The 18946-nt window shown below is 42.8% G+C and overlaps 1 protein-coding gene and 1 long non-coding RNA gene across 4 annotated transcripts in view; both read left to right on the top strand.

The window, feature by feature from the left end:
* The first annotated feature begins 630 nt into the window (after positions 1 to 630).
* LIMCH1 (LIM and calponin homology domains 1) overlaps positions 631 to 18946 on the top strand; it is a 179790-nt gene continuing 161474 nt past the window's right edge. Inside the window, exon 1 of one of the 2 annotated variants that reach the window (XM_032685058.1) lies at positions 631 to 885. In XM_032685058.1, coding sequence (XP_032540949.1) covers positions 790 to 885 — 96 coding nt within the window. In that variant the 5' untranslated portion in view covers positions 631 to 789. The remainder of the gene's footprint in view (positions 886 to 18946) is intronic. The other variant, XM_032685060.1, reaches the window with a different exon arrangement.
* LOC116785477 lies at positions 7086 to 9296 on the top strand. Of its 2 annotated transcripts, none has more exons than XR_004356555.1 (3): positions 7086 to 7355; positions 7723 to 7916; positions 9182 to 9296. It is a non-coding gene; the product is annotated as an uncharacterized LOC116785477 (long non-coding RNA). The 2 variants fall into 2 exon arrangements; XR_004356556.1 differs by having other exon boundaries at positions 7723 to 7912.

Here is an 18946-nt window from a genome sequence, read left to right on the forward strand (position 1 = left end):
CAGTGCCGTGAGAGGAACCTGCCGTGCTTCACTCCTGGGGCAGAAGCCCCCGGCCCCCGAGCAGGTGGTTGAGGGTTGGCCGAGGAACAGCGCCCTTTCCCACCGCGAGGACTGGAGATTCTTAGGTGCTCCGTGCAGCAACACCGATTAATGAGGTGTTTAAGGCAGCAGCCGCAAACAGCGATTCGACGCGTGCGGCTCGGTGCCCTCCGGTACTGCGGGTGGGAGACTTGCCACCAGGTCCCCCCCGCCCCAGGAGCCTCCTCCCCAAGCAGGGAATGCCTTGCCATCACGGTCCCTGTCCCCCACCCGGGGTTCCCGACTCCCCGCCTGCCCCCCCGCCCCCCCGGTCCGCAGCGCCGCCCGCGATGCGATGCTCGCAGCAGGGAGGCGGCGGCGCGGGTATTTGCATGGGCTGAAGGCAAAGCGGCTTCGCCCGTGTGTTTTATTTTTAGCTGGCAGCTCAGGGCAGCGCAGCACAGCTCCGCTCCGCCGGCGGGGCGGGCGGGGCGGCAAGCGAGGGAGGACCGAGCCGGCAGGGCGGGCGGGCGGACGGGGCACCGGCGGAGAGAGGTTACCGCAGGCGAGCGGCAGCCAGTCGGGCTGCGGAGCGCCGCCGCCCCCGGCTCCCACCCCGGCGGCTGCGAAGCAGGGAGAGGCAAGGAGAGGCAGGGAGAGGCAGGCAGCGGCCTCCGGCGTCCCCCCGCTGCGGCCGCGGCTCACCCCGGGCCGGCGGCTCGGTGCTTGGCTTCTCCCACGCCGCAGCCGCGGCGCGCCGGGGCCCTGCAGATGGCCAGTCCTGGGCTGGAGCTGGGAGAGGTTCAGCCTCCTCCCGAGCCCCCCCAGCCTGAGCTGGCCTTCACCGAGGCTCAGAAGTGGATCGAGGTAAGCCCGCGGGATGGCAGGGATGACGGCGCCTGTCCCCATCAGGGACACCCCGCGAGACGACCCGGTGTCCTTCCCTCCCCCCCAACCCGGCTCGCGGGGACTGTAGGCATTTTATCCCGCGCCGAGCTCCTTCCCGGCCTCCCTGCAGCTCTCTCCAGCTTTCCTCGCTGCGGGGAAAGCAGCCGGGGCTCACCGACGTGTTTAAGCCCCCGCGCACGGTGGGCGCCTTTGGATGGGCCCCTGCCCCCCTCCCGTCTCTTCCAAACTTAATCTGTTAATCGCATTTCCCCTCCCCGCCCCCGGCGTTGGGATGAACGGGCGCCTGTAAACAGGAGCCGGGCAGGTGCGCGGAGGTGCGGAGTGGGCGCTTCCCCGACCCCCACGGTGCTCCCGGGGGCGGAGGGGCCCCCAGTCCTGCCGGGAAGCACCCGGCCCTGCGTCCCGCCGGCTCTCCGCGCCCGCGGGTGGCGGCGGCCGCGCAGGTACCGCTCCGCAGTGCGCGGAAGGCGGGCCGACATCGCTGCGGGGCCGCGGACAGCCCTGCGGCCCTGCTCCCGTCCCTCAGACGAGCCAAAGAGAGAGATTTGGTCTCGCTCTGAATTCAGGCAGGGCGGAAAAATAGATGTGCTTGCTGTTTGCTCCTGCCCTAAAACGCAAAGACGGGCAGGTGGTGGGTGAAATTTAATAGTTAAATATTTTGGCATGTGACAATAGAGACACTTTAAATAGCTCTCAGTCTGATTACCAGTACAGAACACACATGAAGGTGGCATAAACCCAGATACCACAATAGCAGCTCCCTTCAGTTGCAGGCTTTGAATTTAATCTGCAGCTTTTAGAAAGCTGCAGTGGATTCTGGTTCCTGACAGTGGTTAGGCAAATGGTTGCTAAAATGATTGTGATTTTAAGATTCCCTCAAGCTTTGTGATTTTCAGACTCTGATGGTTTACTCCAATATCAGCCAGAAAGGTAATGCTGTGTCAGACTTCAGGGAATTGGCCCAGACACAGTAATCTGGCTGGTGTAGGACTGGAGGCAAAGGAACAACAAGGAATGTGAAAAGAAGGGCTTTTGTGCCAAGGAAAGGTGAGTATGCAGCCTGGAAGAGGAAAAGTGCAGTGCACATAAACACCGTTTGTCTTGGGAAGATGAATACCACATTTTCTGTATAGTCTTCTTTATGATAGTGGATCAAGGGAGATACATGTGACTCCATCGTATGTATGGTATAAAAATGTTTTGTGACCATGAGTTCTGCTGACTGCTAATGAAGCCCAGAACTCAATGGTGAAGCAGTTCTCTGTGGGTAATGAAGCTGTGACCGGTCACTTCAGGCATGATTATAATTAAAGGACTATAAATCTTCCTGTATAGAGCAGAAACTTTTGGGTCAGGCAGAAATTTCTTTCTTGGATAGTTTAGTCCACAGTTCACTGTGACATGAAGTCTCATGCCTGTATCTTGTGCTACCCAGGACCTGGTGAACAGAGCAGAAGGGCTCTTTAACTTCTTGTGTCCTCCATGCAGGCACAAGGGATCCATGTGTACAAAGGAAGTTGTCTATAACTTCTTGTGCTTCCTCCCCTTTTTAAACTTGCTTGATACATGGATGACAAAGCTGTAATGTGCTGTTAATGTTGCCACTATTACCTTGCCTGTCGGGAACCTGGAGCATTACCATGGCTGTGGTGCGAGAGGGAAGCATCTGCCTTTCCAGCAATGCCCAGAGTTGATGCTCCTATGATGAGAAAGGAGGAAGAAGCTGCCACTGAAGCAAATGTGGCTTAATTTGCCTAACATATTATATTTCCTTTTAATCCCTGTTTGGCTTAAGCTCTGGAGCATGAGGGTTATTATCTCTCCAGAAAATCTGATCAGTATTCACTGTTCTAAATCTGGATGATTTGGACTGAGTGAATTATGCTTGACATGTTAGTGCAAAATTATTGAAAAGCATCGTCAATCATAAAAAGAAATTAAATAAAAAATTGAGGAATGATATAGGTATCATCATTCAGTGTACCAAGCCCTGTTGATTTGGGTGACAGCAGAAATGGGGGTCATGTTGTGTCTGGCTACTAGATTCATCTGCTTCAGCTGGCTCTGTACTTGTCTCTCACCAATTTATTCTTTGGCCTAGAGATGTTAACAAATGTCCAGTGTGTTGTGTCTTCCAGCTCCCTTCTGACCATTTAAAATGATATCTCTCTCAAATGAAAATAAATCATTATGGTTGCAAGCAGTGCTGGTGGACCCATAGTAGGGAGAAGACAAGCTAGTGAGGATGTTAAAAGGGTGAGACAGCTTAAAACCTGTCTTAAGCTGTAAAATAATGCCATACAAGGAAATTCAAGTAGAAATGGACAGATTGAAAACTCTGAGCTTGCTGTGCATTTTTATTTTTGACAATTAAGTTGTGTGACTTGCTTGTTGAATTCTCATCTGGTTTAAATCCTTGCATGAGTCCTGTCACCATTGTGTAGGGCTGACAGGAATCCACCCTGCGGTCTGTAGTGCAATTCTCCTCTGGTGGGGCTGGAAAGGGAGGCTGTCCTCTTTTTACAGATAGAGAGACAAAACATGAAGTAATGAATGTTTAGATCTGCAAGGATCAAGGTACTTCCCTTCCTCTGGTCCAGAGGTCTTAGGGGTCTTGTGTTTGCTCCTTGGGTTTGTGACCTTTCACCAGAGCTTGTCTTCTGGGTGCCAGAAGCCTTCTTTTTCCTCTGCCAGCATTACTTTAATCTGGCTGCTACAGGGTAGGGTAGTCTAAGTTGCAGTGAAGTTTGGGTGGATCCTTGTAATAATCTTGCCTCTCCCTGGAGCTCTGACCCAGTAGCACTGAGAAGTGCCTGAGCAGGAAAAAAGGCCAGAGCTCTCTTACTGCCAAGGCTGTTTATGTATTTAACAATCTGTGTTTTGCAAGAGAGTATTTTAAGTGGTGATAGATTTGGTCTCCTCTGTGTGTTGCAGAAGATGGGATTTTGGAATTCTGTGGTCTTTCAGCTTTGATCGTGAATCTGCTTCGGATAGGAAACCAGCATTTGGGCTTGCTTAATTTTGCATAAATATCAACTGTGCATCGCACTGTGTAACAGTAAACCAGTCCTATCATTTTAGTTTAGCTTGGCATGTGCTACTTAAATGAAGAATGCCCTCTTAGTGATAAAATGCACCATGTTAGTGGCACACAGAGGAATTAAAATAAAGGCACTGAATGAAAAACCCTACATCAGTCTGCATTATTAAAGGTGTGGTATCTCATTTCAATTAAAGCATCTCAGTTTCACTGAAAGAATATATCAGCCTTGTAAAGCCTAGAAGATTACGGAAAAATAACAAATCTAATTTAATATAATGGCCTGTAATCTTAAAATGTTAAGGGTTCCCCTTATGTATGTTTAAACTAGAATAACTGATGGTAGAAAGACCATCTGTATAAACAGAGTTATTCTTGCCATAAAGATTCATAGGAGAGTAATACGGTAATAAAGTTGCATTTAATGCCAGTGTAATTCTTAAGGGTATTGTTATCTCCTCATCGCACCTCCTAGCCTTGCCTCATTAATATGCTTTCTTCTCATTGCTGAGACTTGGTTCAATTAGAGATGGCTTTTCCAAAGACTTAATATTCCTTAGAAACTTTGCCAGCTGATAAGAAAACGTCCTTTATAGTTGTATGGTAATAATAAACAGGTCATGTTTTTCTGTCCCGTATGACCAGCATTTGACTTTGCTGTTCCCTCTAGATGTGTGTAGGCTAAACCCCATCAACTTCTAATAAGTATGCTCCTTTTTTCCTGTATATATTCCCTTTGAGAATTCTCTTGCTAAGGAGAAATTTACCAGCAGGAGAGGCTTGTTGGGTGTTTGTGGGTTATCTTCTTTTTTCTCTCTAGCAGAACACTTAACTGTGTTAGATCTCCGTATTGAAGGTGGCAGTTTTAAGTTGGTAACAGTGCTGCTGCTTCTAGGAGAAGCCATGGAGCCGTGTGCATTCCTTAGTGTTCTGGATGTGTCAAATCATACAGCAGAATATGCACGCCACTTCTGCTCCACCTTCTCTATGGAAGAGTAAGAGGGGCATAAATCCAGGAAATTGACTCGGGCAAATAAATGTCATGTGACTTGTCTTGTGCCACGAGTCTGGAAACAAGGTTTTTATAGAGTGTCTATCTTTGGTGCGGGTAAAGTGCTGGAGAGCTGAGGCTCCCACTGCAAAAATGTAACTTAAAGGCAGTTGAAGGTAGTTCATTGACAAAATCTTTCTTAAGTGGTGAAGAACTTGTTTGGGGTATTTGCAGTGGGGGCCTGGAACTGGAGTAATGCACAAGTTTGTTTATATGACCTTCAGAATGTGGTATGACATTTGAGGAACATCAGTGATAAAGCTCTTTTGATGAAAAGTATTAGGTAAGTTAACTGATTCGCTGAGTACGTGAGTGACCTGTGTCCCGCAGGAGTATTTCTGTTTTCAGATATGTGTAGACAACTACTCTTCCTTTGCTGTGAAGCTGATTTTAAGATCCTTGAATAGGGGCTCCAGTTCCTTTGAACATTAATACAGTACTTAGAACAGTGGTGCCTCTAGCCAGATTGGGACGTTTGGGAGCCACTGCAGTCTTGCTGTTATTTGGATAGGAATGGATCAAATCCAACAAATATCCAACAAGCATTTCCAGAGAATTCAGTTTTGACTGCCTTATGAGTGTATTTGAATACAACTAACCAACCTCTAAAGACTGCATGGTTTTATTAACCAAGTGTTGTAGAAAAGCTGTTGAATGAGTCTCCAACCAGTGTCTGCAGTTAAAATTTCTCAGCATTTAGCGTTTCTTTTCTTATTTTGTTCTTCTTCTACTGCTGGAAAAGTGTCTTACCTGTATACTTTACAAAATGTATTGGGAATGAATTTATTACAGTGAGCCAGTGTATTGTCAGACTAGAAGAAAACTATGCAGAAGGGTTAGACAAGTTGCGTGCTTTGTGGACAAGCTGAAGTATAGGCCATGTGAATCCTTCCTGCAGTGTCTGTAAGGCCACCATGAAGAGTCAAAATGTGTGTGGATGGTGCCTGGTCCTAGATGGGTGTGAATGCAAAATAACTTTACTGTGCTTATAGTGACTGGACTTGGACAGGAATTCTTCACTGCTATCTCTACATCTCCTCCTGGGCAGTGTTTAGGGGCTGCAGGCAGGACAGATGGGATGCTCTTCATTCTGGCTAAGTTAGTCATTTCAGTGGAATGAAAAACTAAATAGATTTAAAGGGGGTGGAATAGGTCTCCCAAACTCCCTGATCCTGTTGGGAGGAGGTCAGGGAAATTTTTTCTGCTCCCAGTTGCCTGCTAGCCAACCTTCTGTCCTGTATACATGAACCCAGTTCCCTTATCATGAGATCCGTTTAAGCCAAGTAGTGCTTGGCTCTGGAGTAAGAATAATCAGAACAACAATGCTGTTGATAAAGGGATAATGTCAGGAAATGCAGGACTGAGCTCTTAATTGTCTTAAAACTGAGTTAATTTCTACTTTCAGTACCAAAATTTTAAAATAGGAGAAATATCTGCCCTTAAGACCAGTCTGTGATGCCACTATGCAATTGATGGTGGAGGTCAGTTAGTGCAGGTATATAACCTCATTACATTTGTTCTGCTAGTGCCAACTACATTTTTTAATTATTTTTTTTTTAAGACAAGCATTGGTCCTCTAGAAAGGAAGGTGGAATCTGGAGAATAAATAGTAGGTTGATACAGCAGAATTGTTTTCTAGCTTCTAAAATGTGTTGGCTGATCTGGGAAGTGGTGTTTAATGACAGGTTATAAAAATTGCATTATCTTTTGTTTGGAAAATCTACCAGCCTAGAAGCTTTTCGTCCATGGATGTAAACTTCTGTGCATTGGTTCTCTGCAAACTTCCTAACAAGAACATTTTTTTAATGATGTTTTGGAAAAAGCCATTAATAGGGGTGAAAATTTCACTTAAAAGGGCAGCTGCATGGGGGAAGGTATGAACATTTTGGCATGCAGACTGTGAAGATCTAAGCTTTCCCTCCTTCTCCTTCCAGGATATCATTTAAAGAAGAAAGTACTGTCTTCTCTTGCCTTGCTCAGTCCCTTAGATCACAATGAGTGCAACAGCTACCATGGCACTAGTACCATGACATCAAAATTGATCACTGAAACTTCTCCCAGCGATGTTAATCACTGTCTTGGGCCTGTGTCCTTGAAACAGCCTTGTCAGAATGTGAGGAACAGTAACATGCCCCAGCTTAAAATGAAGAAATCCATGCCTATTACTGCCTTTATTTTAGAAACAGCATAAATGTACTCTCTGTACCTGGGACAGGGTGGAGAATGACTGCGGGGCAGCAGCTCTGCTGGAAAGGACCGTGGGAACCTGTGGGACAGCAGGCCACGGTGTCCTGGCAGCAGGAGAAGTTACCCCTTGGTGATTTTCTGGAGCAGGTAGTGATGGAAGTGGTTGTTTGCTTCTGCTTGGCACTTGCTATGTCACACCTGGAATACTGCATTCAGTTTTGGGGCCCAGAGCATGGGGGGGACATTGGTAAGCTGGAGGGAACTGAGCAGAGAGTCCCCAGGCTGGATGGGGCTGGAGGACTTGCTGTGAGAGAGCGGGTGGTGCAGCTGGGCTTCTTCAGGAGAGGCGGATTTCTGGGGACATGGCAGCAGCCCCCCAGTATACCTGTGGGCAGGTTTTTGACAAGACAGAGCAAGGCACTTCACAGAGGTATATGGCAGTAGAGTGAGATAGTTGTCATAAACTAAAAGAGGAAAGGTTATGGCTTGGCATAAGGAAAAATTTCTTCACTACAAGGCCAGCTGAACATTGGTACATAGAGGCTAGGAGAACACCATCCCTGGAATGTTTCATTCCTGTCTGGACAAAGCTGGGAATGGCCTGGTCAGACCCAAGAGCTGCCCTTGCATGGAGCAGGAGGTTGGAGAAGGAGCCTTCTGAGGTCCCTGCCAACTTGGTTATTCTGTGCATCTATGACTGCTTGACAGTCAGTGAGTGAACATCATTTAATTTTATTTTTAATGCTGCTTTATTGGTTGCTTGTATTATTGTAGTGCTGAAGAGCCTGTTTATAAAAGCAAGATCCTTCTCTATACAAAAGCAAAACTCCTATGGCTTATGGCAGGCATCTTCAGGGTATGCTGCTGAGTTTCCTTTGTAGAAACTCCTCAAGGCAGTGTAAAATGTGTTTGGCTTCCAGTCTAACTATTTTTGCTAAACCTGTTTTATTTTAGAAATCTGTAAATATGGCTGATTTCTTTGGCTTGGTGAATTTTTTTTGTTGTTGTTTAATTCACTGTGCACTGCTATAATCAACCCATAAGGAATTTAAATTATTTCCCTTCCTTTTTAGATCTTGAGAAGATGACATCCAGGCTTAATTATTGAGAATTTAGATGCTAAGTCCTTAAGAAGCTTTTTGTTCGTGGTATTAGTTGTTCATAAGAATCCTTTACCTGGATAGTCACTGCACGGTTCTAATATAACTTGCTACTGTTAACTAGTTTGGGGTTTTTTTAATTGTATATGTATATAATGATTATTGCTAGCAGTCCTTACCTTAGCAAAATGTCTATCTTAACAATAGAGTTTAGTAATAGAGCTTGCATCTGATATTAAAATTGACTTAAAATAATCTAGTGAATTCTCAATTGGTGAGGAAAGAAGCAAATCTGCTTCATTTGCCTATTTTAAGAGAAACCCTATTTTGCAGGTTTTTGCTGTTCTGAGGGCTCATGCCTAGTATCAAAGACAGCTTCATGTTGAAATCAACTTTGACAAGCTAAGATTCTGAAAAATAATACTGCTGTGGCTTCTTGGCTCTGGTATCATCGTCAGTGATTCACAGAGCACTTCACAGGCTAAGGTGAAGTATGGTGGAGGCAGGGGAAGCAGTTTTTTAATTCTGCTTTAAACGGATGGATGAGTAAGGTAAGAGAGAAATGCTCTTCATTAATTGCTCCTTCCTTCACAATCCCTGGTCTGTGATGGAAATATGACAGGGATTTCTGTGATGTGTGATCCCACAGTGAGTTTCAGGAAGAACATGAAAGGATGTCTTTTCCTTATGCTGTTCCAGCATCCAAATTCTCCCTACCTCCATCTGACCTTTCCACAGTCTTCAGAGGAACCCCAGCCCTCTGGTTATCTACAAGCTATATGGCCAGTGGCTGCACATACTCTATGTAATGTACAAAACCCAGGATTTCTCATCCTGATACTGTAAATACATTCCCTATTGTTTTCTTTCACATAGGTGTTGGTAGATCTCCATACAGTGTTGCAGTTGTGAGCACTGAAGTTCCTGGCTGGATTGCAGTATCATTTAAAAGACAAACTGTTACCTGCCTGCTATTCCTCAGACAATACATTGCTGTGATTCAGGTTTTTCTCACCAACGTCGAGGAATTGAAATCTGTAAAAAGATTAATACACAAGGGTTCCCAAAATTTATTTTAGCTCTGATACATTCAGCAAAATGCGCAGGTTGAGGGCTTTAACATAGAGTATTTATAATGCCTCATAGCACTGTATCATGTGCATTCCCTTACATGGGATGGGACTCTTGGAAGGAGAATTTGTGAACTGAAGATGAAGAAAAGTGTGGTCTTCTCGTTCTGGAACTTTACATTTCCAGAGTGGCAGAAAAAAGCTCCAAATGACCTTTCCGCCAAAACCAGAAGACCAAGAAACTCAAATGAAGTTTGTGGTTCAAGATCAGGTCACAGACTGGCACAGAGAGTTGTAACTGTTGCTCTGACTTGAGAAGCACTGCCTTGCTTTTGTGTAAGCAGAGACTAATGCCCATAAATAACTGATTTCACTTGGGAGCAGAATGCTTGCATGGCTACAGAGAACAGGGGGCTGAGGTTAAAAATTTCTTTGTGGTGCTTTTCAAGCACCGTTTTCCATGAAACGCACAGGGTTATGTTATGCTGTCATATCACAGTGGAGATTTTGACTCCAATGGAGTTTAGAGGTCCCAAATCCAAACCTATCACTTTAGTCTTCATCTGCCTATAAATATTTGAGGAGATTATGGAACTCATAACGATTTAATTTCTTGAATACCAGTGGTGCATGTTTTATACCTGATATGGGTGTATTGGACACTCCCTTCCAACTCCACTTCCAACAAACACTGAAAAGCTTTCATCAGAATGTCTACTTTATTAATCTAGAAAATTCTGAAATAAGAGATTTTTCTTAAGTCTGCTATCAGAGAAGGGAAGTTTCAGTGCCTAGGGAAAAACACTGAAGTCTTTTCCCCCCAGTTCTTTTTTTTTTTTTTGTAATTCCTTGATTTAAATATTAACTGCATGCCTTTGATGACAATTTTTCTTGTATTTTCCAAACTGAGTTTCCAGTTTAAAAAGGAGCCATGGTGTGTGTTAGTGAAGGTCTGCTGTTTGTCGGTGAGCATTTTCTGACTGGGTTTGGGAAAAGGGACAGAGGAATGAGAAGAGGCAGAAGTGACTGCCTTGTCTCTGTCAGACTGGCGTGGGCAGGGATGCCCAGTGCTCCAGTGCGTTCAGCACTGAATCCCTTGGCTTTGTTTCTGTGCGATTGTTGTGATTCATTTCAGTGGGCTAATTCACATACATTGTTGCAACAAAAGCAATTCTGGAATTTTTTTCAGTCCAGAAGCATAAATGTAACTATGTAATCTAAACAGGAAAAAAGGAAAAGATGACAACTATGTAAGTGGGGGTTTTTTTCTGTTTGTCCTTTTCCTGATTCTGATCAGTTGTTTTTTAAAGTTGTAGTTTGGAAAAAGAAAGGTCCTGATTTGGGAGCATGCATGTACGATGTCTTGGCTTCTGCCGGTGTTTGGATTAATTAAAGATAGTGAACAAAATAAACTGTTTTCCAGAAAAGATTATACTGGCAAGGAATAGGAGATGTCATAATCAGCGACTCATAAAGGTGTGTCTTGCCTGAGTTCAAAGAAATTATATAAAAGCTTAGCCTAACATCCTACCCCTCCCAAAACCAGTTTTTACTTCAACAAGAGGGCCTTCAGTTTTGGAATAACATGGAAAAAAACAGTAAATCAACAAAGTTTAGGCGACTCAAATGATCCTTTATTAGAAACAGCTTGCCTCCTCTAAAGAGAAACAAAAGTACCCTCTAAACATTTTAATTATGAACATGCAGATCTTCAGTCTTGCTGGGGCCTTGTTTTCTCCTTCCCTCAGATGAGTACCACTCTGCCCACATTGATTCTCTGCTGAGGCTGGGCTGATGGGCACTTTCTGTCAGGGCAGTGGCACTTTCTGTCTGCCACTGGTGATGTGGACTGTAGGCAGTGCTACACTGTTCTCTCGGGATGGCCCAGGCACATGGCCACTGCTGAAAGCGGAGGTGGTGCCTGTTGTATGGTGGCTTCAGCATAGGCAGCTGTTGCATTGCAGTTCCTGGTATCCAGAGCCTCTTAGATTGGCACAGCACAGCTGAGGGTGAAATATGTCCTGTGAGGAGATCAGCTTAAAGGGAGCAGAGGGTATTAAAAATAAAGCTGGAGAAGCTGCAAATTTCTTCTCCCTTGCTTATCTTTCAATGATTATTTTCTCCTGGGAAGCAGTCCTCAGTTAGATTTGCAGGTGTTCATTTGCTATGGGTGCTCTTCAAAGATGAACATCAAACTGGATTTATTGCAGCCTCACATATGAAAGATGCACTGCAGTTGATGGGAGAACCTTCTTGGAATGTCCTAAACAGAAAAGGATCCTTATTTTTATTTAAAAAGGCAGCTCAGGAATAAATGCTTTGTTGCTTCATTCCTTTCCTTCATTTTGCTTCTTGTTAGTAGCTTCAGGGGAGAAAGTAAGCAAAACTGTTAGAAATAACTGTGGGATAACTTAATGAAAATTCACAGGGGTAGCTCTGAGGTGATGTTCCAGTACGATATAAGAAATAACTCATCTCCTAGTGCTCGTGAGATTTTATCCGTTAATTTCCATTCGTTGTAGTTCACTAGTGTCTCTGATGTTGCACTGCTGAATAATAGCTTTGATTCTTTACTTTTTATTTTTGGATTTCAACCAAGACTCTTGAGTGCATATTTTGGTTATAGGCAGATTTTATTTTTTTTTTTTGGTTGTTTGATTGTTTTGGGGGTTTTTTTGGGGTTGGGGTTTGGGTTTTTTTTCTTTTCTTTTTTTTCTTTTTGTTTTAAAATTGTCTGGAGAAAACTCGTATTTCAGCTTCCCACATTAAGGGCCTTGAAATCAATAGATCAAAGCCAATGCAGACTTCTTGGAAGTGGTGCAATCTCAAAGTGTGTTGAAAGCTTTTGTTCTTTGCCTTTTTCCTGTCTCTTGGTATCTCCCAAGAGAAGGAAGAGCATAAGGGGGGATCTCTGTGTTGGGAAAGGAGAATATCCCGTCATTCTATGCTTGTAGCACCAGGGCTATATGACTAGAAGGAGCAGATTTCTAGAAGTAGCAGTGATGGCAGCCTTTGCGCAGGATGAGGAGCTCCAATATGAAGCATCAAAATGACAGTTTCTCATGGGAAACTGTGCTTCAGTATAACCAGGAAATAGGTACTATTGGAAAAACTGCTGTTGGAGAAAGGGCTGTCAGTGTTAGCTATGGGCAGTGAACATTTTCCAGTGCATGCAACATCAACCAGGTTGAAGTTTTCTTTTAGGATTGAGAAGGAAAAGTTGGGCATCTCATACACAAAAAAAATGAAAGAGCAAAACATAAGCTCCTCTTTTTCTGTTTGGTGGAGAAAGAGAGTGCTTTAGACTCAGAACAGTCTCTAGAAGTGCTTTAGACTCAGAACTGCAACAGCATGCAAGCTGCAAGTGGTTGGTGAAGCAGATGTGAGAGTTGACAAAGTTGAGATGCCTACACATGTCCAAAACTCTTGCTGGTGCTCTGTTGAGGATAAGCTTTCATTTCTTCAACAGAAAGCAAATTGGAAAAATGGCTCTTCTTACAGTGTAGAAAGCTGCTCTGCTGGCAGGGGGAGAAGGTCACTCCAAATGTGCTCACTTGTGTCCTTTGTTGTCCAGAGGTGTGTTATGGCAGATTTCCTTAGGACAGTGGCATGAGACGAAAAGAGCTGCTGTTTGACAATTCCTCCACAACCAATTACATTTATGGGTTGCCATGAAAGTATTTTGTAAACAACTGAGCTTGTCCTGAACTGAGCTTGTCCTACTCCTCAGAGCTATGATTTCTTCCTGCCAGAAGTCTAATGAGGCTGTTGGAGGGAAAGAGCATGTTTGGGAATTTCTAGAGTGTAGTAACTATAGCTCTTTCACTCCCAGTGCAGTGACAGAATATTTGGACTAATAGAAGTAGGAGAATTACAATTTTGTTTTTGTTAATAAAGCAAAATGCCTCTTTCTTGCTCATCAACAACCTCTCTGACTTCAAATATGATTTTTTTACTGAAGGGCTTTGGACCATTTTACCTGCTGTTTGTGTGGGCAAGGTTGGGGATTTTTTTTGTCTGTAAGTGACTGTCCAGTAATCCATCTGTTATTGCACGGCAGTATGGGTAGCAAAAGGCACTCACTTGAGTCATCTGTCACATGGATGCTGCCAGCTGTCTGCATCCTATATGCCTTAAGGGCTTTAAATATCTTTATGTAAGATAATGATTATTGCAAGCTCACTTGAATAATTTTTATGTGATTGGTCATCCATGCTCCTGGTGTCTTCATATCCTGGTGCATATAGCTTCAAGGTTTTTCTTCTAAACTTGCACAGGAAAAAAAAGTTAAATTTAATTGAGAGAAGGAAAGAGATGAGGAGGAGCAGAGTGTGGATAAAGAGCTTCAAGAGAACACACCCTGTAACAGGCACTTCAGAGAATATAAGCTAGATCAGGCATCTCTAATCCACTGTGAAAATCTTTTTCCTCTAGGAAGTCCTGGTTGGAGTGGGGATTTCCCTGATCATGTTGCAGGGAAGATGCAGCTCTTTCTACTGGAAATATTTGATAGCAGTTCTGACTAAAGTTGCTCAGCAAAGCTTAATAGAGCTTCTCTGGTACCTTGTTTCTGTGCAGTTGTTTCTGTGAAGTTGTTTCTTCAACAGTTCTGTGCTAGCATTTAGTATTCCTTTTCTACCTCAGTAGAAAGTTAAGAAGCATTAGTATAGACAGGTATCAATTTACCAGATCATCTCTTTGGAAGAGACTTGGACTTGACTCTCAAATTCATTCCAGTTACCCTGCTGTGTTTCTGAAGAGAATAGTTGCTTCTTTCCCTTTCTAGTTCTGTCTTTCTCCTGCATAAGTCCCGTTTTTAAGGTAGAAGGTAGAGGCAGATTTTAGTTAAACTGTGGTGTCAGCACCTGCTTTTGCTTTGAGGTTAGTCTGAACAGCTCTAGGCAGTTGTTCCTCTAGTCAACTTGAACAGCATTTTATCCTCACAGCTGTTTTGCTGACATTATTCCCAGTTAATTATTCACTGGGATTAAGAGCTTTCTGCAGCCAGAACGCTTTGCTGGGAGTGTGCCATCATTTGGCAGACCCATTAAATCAGTAATTCTACAGTGCTTAAAAATTTTAATTTGCCCCATATCCTTCGTATTTGGAGTTCCAGCTTAATTGCCTTGTGGACAAAGAGTAAAGATTTACTATGAATACCTTCATTTTTCTACCTTTTCCCCTCCTCCACAATATTTTCAAGCCAAAACCTTAAGAACCAGACTTCGCTAAGCTTTGCTTCTTCTTGAGGTACCACAGATATGATGTATGTGCTTGAGGCTCTGTATACAACTGTTTCTTGAACACTGAGTGAAGTCTGTAAGCAACAAGAAGGTCACTCTCAGCATTTGTTTGCATTGTTCACTCCCTGAAGATGATTATTGTAATTTCCAGATTTGGCCCCACGGGTAACATGATCCCGGGAAGAGAGTTACTGTAATAGTGGTGATGCTACGACCTTCTGCCGGACACCGTATAGGCAGTGTCCTTTCAAACCGATGTCTTCCTCTTTCATGTAGGTGGCAACAGCAGTTCTTGCCAGCCCAGCTGGGCTGGGTATAACTAGAGGAGAGTGCTTTGTGTTTTGGGCACACTTGGTGCTTGAATGGCCATTTCTCTCACTTCTCTGCTGCTTGGCAGTCACCTGTATGTATGTCACTCGTGTCTTATGCTTTAGGAGCTCCAGTTTTAAGCTAATGTGTAAGTGTTCCTCCTGTAATTAAAATCAGTTATATTTTGGATCTGTAGCATAGTTTATCCTGGCACTGGTCCAGGCTGGATGGAGAAGCTTTGTTCCCCTATGCAGGCTGTTTTACTGCTGCTAAGCAGGTAAAAGGAAGAACTCTGATTGGGGTGTGTGCTCTTGAAACATCTGTTTCTTTACTAATATGTTTCTCACTGTCATTGGATCTCGTGCATTATGAAGAGACTGTTAAGCATATGTATTAGTCTCTCATGATCTGCATTTGATTTCAGCTTTAGTGCCACCTACTCACACATTGAGCGTAATTTGGTGCAGTTCTAGAAAGAATCATGATAGCCTCTTAATTTTTATCACAATTTTTACCTTTCCCCGTGGCTCATTTTATTTCTCCTGCTACCAGAGTGCATTGAATGAGTTTGATATGCTTCTGATGGGCAGTACTCTTGCGGGCTAACCATGGGCATGGAAGGACAAAAAGGAAGGAGGTTTTCATTATTAAAAAGAACAAAGTCTTAAATAATTAAGGGCAAAAGAACTGATGTCCCTTTTGACAGGAGATAAATTTCCAACACCCTGTTCAGCTGATGTGTGTTGTATTTTCAGACTTTGGTTTAAGAGACTACTAATTTCAAATACCAGCCCAATTTATATTTGGAAAATATTTGGCAAAGCAGGTGATTTCACGCGTATGATCTGGCATAACAGAATTCTGTCTCTGGAAGCACAGAATAATATTAAATAGTATTACGAAAGGATAAAATTCCTTGATAATATGTCTTAATCAGAAGGTTCATCTTCTTAAAACTGAAAACTATAAAAACTGACTTGCTTACTTTAATGTCATCAGCAGAAAGATTTACTAGCTAAGATTTGAGAAATAATTTTTTCTTAAGTAGGAGAATCAATTTATGTGTCCATCTTTCCCTCAAAGACCAAATAATTTAAATCCCAATCCTTCTGTTTCTACTGTCTTCTGCTAGGCTACCCCAAGGATTGGTTTAGGGCCAAATTACAGACCAAGCAGATGATTCAGCTAAGCTTGTTGGAAGTGGGAGTGGACTATGGCTTTCTGTGCCTTTGTTGTTTGTGCAATTAAAGTAAAAACTGCCAGCCCTGCCCTACAAAGCCAAAGACAATTGGTGCCCAAAAGCCCACCAACTTGCTTCCATTTTCATTTTTATGAAGTAACCTATAGAGATTCCTATGTAATACTTCTGTTACTAATATTGCTTGGAGTTTGACAGCTTTTGAAAGTGGCCAAGACTGGATTCAAGACTGTAGCTCAAGATGATCCCTTTATTTAGTCCCTGGTTGGGAGATTTTGTAAGTTTGTGTCTTGAAAGACCGTATTTTGTGTATTTCCACTGTTGGTGTCTCATTTCTTTATTGAGTCCAGATGTTTACTAGTTTTGTTCTCTAGCACTCTGATTTTAGGGTAAGTTTTGTAACTTTAGATGGAGTGAATCTTTCTGGTTTCTTGGTAGTTGTTACATTAAGATTATACACCTGAATTTTTACAGGAGACTTATAATTTTACCTTAGAATTTTAGCATGCGAAGAGTAACTTGGCATTAGCCAGTTTGCTGTGTTTTGTTGTGGCTTTACGCTAGAGTAGCAAAAGTACATTATATAACCGAAATGGGAAACAAAATTATTTGCATTTTTTTAAGTACACTGATGATTTTTTAAGAATCTATTATGATGGCTTCCTATACCATATAGGTCAGTTGATATAATATTGCAGAGAGCTGAGGAAGGCTTTGTTTATTCCTCCAAGAATACCTGACTTCCTACACCAATAGAGCTTTCATGTATACAGTACCAGAAAATCCAGCTTCACACCCTCATGAGCAGCAGAGATTGGAAAAGACAAGTGAACACTAGTGCAAAGGATAGTTTCCTGTATACATAAGATATGTGTGGGCTAATGCGGGAGTTTTAGCCTTTGCTAAAGCCCAGACAAACTCTTTGACTTGAGGACAGCACAACAAACCTTCCTCATTTGGACTTCTAAATTTTTTTCTTTACTGTTTTTCATTTCAACATTTACTTTGTCTGACTGTTCACTCTTTTGGCACTTTTTCTCCTGGCCTCTACTTGCGGCATTTGTTAGACTGAATTGCATGTACAAACTTAAAAATGTTAAATTATGAAGAGGTGTGATGTGTTCTCCCTGGGAAAAGACAGATAGGTTTTTACTTTACTCATACAGTACCTAGCATCTCAGAGCCTGATTTCCCTGAAGACTGCTAAATGCAAGTGAAATAAGAATTATCTGAGTAATATGTTTCTGTCTTCAGTCTTGGAGAACGTGATGAAATTTGCAAGGTCAGGCCTGCTAAAATAATACAATAGTGTTGTCTCTGCAAGCTCAGTTCTCCTTCATGGGCATGCATATTAAATACATGGTCACTGCTGTGTTTCTTCTGAGTATCTCTTTAGTGCACAGAATGAATAGCGCAGCTCTCAATGAACAGCTATTCAGTGTTTCATTTTATCCTTACTGTTCAACATGCAGTCCTATGCCATGTTCTTTGTGTGTAGTTCAAACCAAATTCCAAGGACAGAATTACTTTCTCAGACTTTAGTAGTGCTCATCACTAAAGTATCTTCGCAAAAAAGTTCTTTGCAAACATGAATCTTATTTCATACCTTCACTGTAAGTAGCAGGACTGTGGTACAGAGAAATTGATTCAAGACTGTATGCTAATTTGAGACTCTTAAAACCTTGTATTCTTTGCCATGTACTTAGCATTCTGTAGCATTATAGAGGCACAGCTATGGCTCTCTTCCGTGTGCTGGGATGCCAGGCACTCATAGCAAATGAGCAACGTGTGACTACTAATCAGCTATCAAAAGCTTGGTATCAATGACTGGACTAGTAACACCACTAAGGACAGCGGCACAAGCCAGGACAGTATTCAAATCTCAGATCAAGCATGTAGCTGGCTGAAATATAAGATCATCTCTTCAACGCCCTGCAATTCTGTCCTGCTTTTGCTGCCTACATACAAATTATACAGGCAAGAAAATATCATTGTCCTTGCCTGAAATGTTGGTTTCTATGGCTTTCAATCTGTCTCCTGTGATATGAATGATGTAATGAATTTATCTTGTTTTAATACCAGTTCTTTATTATTAATCATTCTCAGGCAGTTTCCTCTTCTTCTGTCTTCTCGTTTCTCTTCCTCTCACACTGCACTGGACTGTGTGCTTTAAAGTTAGCACCAGCCTAAGAGAGAGAGAAGCGCTGGAGCTGTTGAATCACAAGATTTGGGACTCTTCCAACAGGAAAAAAGCAGGGCTGAAATGCCCTTAGCAAGGAAACCTTTGTTTTATTCTATCAGGATACAGTTCTAGTGACTTATTTCCCTTGCTAATAGATGATAAACTACTTTAATTGTTAATACTTTCCTGATTAGCATAGCAGACCTTCTGTCTTCACCTCCCTGGATAAAGACAATTAAAGGCTGTGTCCAGCAGAAATTTTTTTGCTTATTATACACATTTCAACTGGAATATAATATTTTTCATGCTCATGATCACTTTTCGGAAATAAGAAGTCGTAATGAATTAGGAGTCCATACATTAAAAGTTTTGAAATGACATGTGGTAGGAGAAAGGGCTGGGCAGGCCAGCCCATAACATCTGTCCTGCTGTGTGGACATCATCTGTTCCTTGGTATTCTGGTTGTCTGAATTTTTTGGCTGAAATTTAGCATGTGAAGGTTACTAGATCAAAATTTGTCTGTCATAAAGGCTGTGGAAGCTATCACTATCACTATGCTCTTTTAAATCTGCTTTATCTCAATAATATCTTCACTAGTTTCTGTAATTAGAATGAAAAGTCAAACTGAGATGATTCATT

The sequence above is a fragment of the Chiroxiphia lanceolata genome, chromosome 4, assembly GCF_009829145.1.
Source record: "Chiroxiphia lanceolata isolate bChiLan1 chromosome 4, bChiLan1.pri, whole genome shotgun sequence".
NCBI lineage: Eukaryota > Metazoa > Chordata > Aves > Passeriformes > Pipridae > Chiroxiphia > Chiroxiphia lanceolata.